Here is a 1,852-nt window from a genome sequence, read left to right on the forward strand (position 1 = left end):
TCCCCACTCCTGGGGGAAGGATATTGCAAAATCTCCATTCCTATCCCACTCTGGGACAACCCAGAGGTGGTATTTGTCCGAAATACTCAAAATTTCCGCTACAGGTTCTCCAGAACCTGTCAGAACCTGCTGGATTTCACCCCTGCTTAGACTCACTATGTAAACAGAAGAGGACAAGATCTGATCCCACCCCCTTCCCAAATGTCTTCGAGCTTTATCTGGTCTTTCCCAGGTGAAAACTGCCAAGAGATTCCTGTAGTATAGGCAGAAAACAATAAAGTAGATAATTTGAACTCTACACATATGGGCCCAGCTGTTCATGCCTGAACCTACTAAAAAAATTATTCCAGATCTTGACTACTGCTGTGCACTCTTGAAGACTTTACTGTGAACCAGAGTCTGGCAGAGGAAACCACATATTTCTACCACGAGCAGGGAGGCAGCGAATAAATTGGGAGGAAAATAAAAATGCTCACAAACAGGACTTAAAATGCAGCACAAGCTTTAATAGGGCGAAAGAAGATGGTATTATAGCAGCAACAGCTAGATTCTAACATTTCCGTCTCTCTACCGATTTCCCCCCCACCTTTCCCAGTGCAATTACAGAATAGATGAAAAACAACAGAAATGTTGGCTTTGAACTTGCGGTTTCAAAAGAACAAGCAAAGAGGAAAAGTGTAGGTTTTCAGAAAGAGCCCAGAGCATGGGACAAATACCTGGATTTGCTTGTCTCATTGGGTGAGCAACTTAACAATTTGGCTGTGCAGTCTATAAGTTTCGGGCATACATTCACTGACGTCGCAACGGTTTTCAGTCCTTCGGGTCTTGTTGGATGAGCTTCGGTTTAGCACGGTGAACCGCAGATGCTGTATTTGCGTCGGGGGCCACAGATCCCCCTAGAGCCGAGCAGCCCACGAGAGTAGGATCCCCCAAAAGATCCCCCAGCACATGCTGAATAACCCCCGACGGCCACTGGTTCACAACTTGCCGCGATAATGGGTCCCGGGAGGATCACTGCGACGGGGGGAGGCTGGATCGTTACTTCGGAGGGTGGGATCTGGCTGATGGGAGACGGGGTCACTCCGGAAAGCACGCCAAGACTGCTAGCAGATGCAGGACCTGAGCCGAAACGGTAACCTCCGAAACCGCTACTGCTACCGAGGGCAAACGGAGTCCCACATCCTCCGAGACCTACGGCGGGTGCAGAAGCGCAGGATGGAATGGCGCAAGATGGAGGACAACAAGGTGTGTAGCAAGACATGATGGATCTGGAAGAAGAACACGAGAAAAGATGTCCAAGGTGAACAATAACCACTGGAAGAAGTTTATAATTTATGCAGTCTTGAATTGCATGAGGTCGGGTTAATTAATGCTTTTGCCAGGGTTCTGATGGATGCCCTAATTAAATCTTGCGTCTTGAGCCAAGCTTCAAAAGAAATCCAGTTACGTATTAAGTGCTTCATGCCGGCATGTTCCAGTGAAGCCAGCTCTGACCCTATGTAATTTAGGCTCCAATTATGACCCTGTTTCCCCTCCCCCCAGGGTGTGTCATCAATCATATTTGCCAACAGAGCAATTTCGCAGGTTGTAGAGGTCACTCTCCTCCAGCTGCTGCAGGTAACCCTGGGATACAGCCTTGAAAGAGATAAGCATGGAATGTGCATATGTCTTTGGCTACTGTGACTTGCAGGAAGCCACCTTGCCTTAACAGATCTTAACAGATTTAACAGGAGACCTTTCACCATTTCTGACAGATGGCAGCCCAGTCTCTTCTTGAAAGCCTCCAGTGATGAAGCTCCCACAACTTCTGAAGGCAACTTCTGTTCTATGGGTTGATTGTTCTCACTGTCAG

General features: G+C 47.8%; 1 protein-coding gene across 1 annotated transcript; it reads right to left on the reverse strand.

Annotated features, from left to right (window-relative positions):
• Positions 1 to 641: 641 nt before the first annotated feature.
• On the reverse strand, positions 642 to 1,261 carry LOC131186381 (beta-keratin-related protein-like). Its single transcript, XM_058159875.1, has one exon. The coding sequence runs from the start codon at positions 1,259 to 1,261 to the stop codon at positions 845 to 847; it is 417 nt and encodes a 138-aa protein (XP_058015858.1). The 3' UTR covers positions 642 to 844.
• Between the last annotated feature and the right edge of the window lie 591 nt (positions 1,262 to 1,852).

The sequence above is a fragment of the Ahaetulla prasina genome, chromosome 17 (assembly GCF_028640845.1).
Source record: "Ahaetulla prasina isolate Xishuangbanna chromosome 17, ASM2864084v1, whole genome shotgun sequence".
Lineage (NCBI taxonomy): Eukaryota > Metazoa > Chordata > Lepidosauria > Squamata > Colubridae > Ahaetulla > Ahaetulla prasina.

Excerpts from the sequence above, each read along its gene's own strand:
- LOC131186381 (XM_058159875.1), bottom strand. The coding sequence starts at position 1,261 with ATGTCTTGCTACACACCTTGTTGTCCTCCATCTTGCGCCATTCCATCC.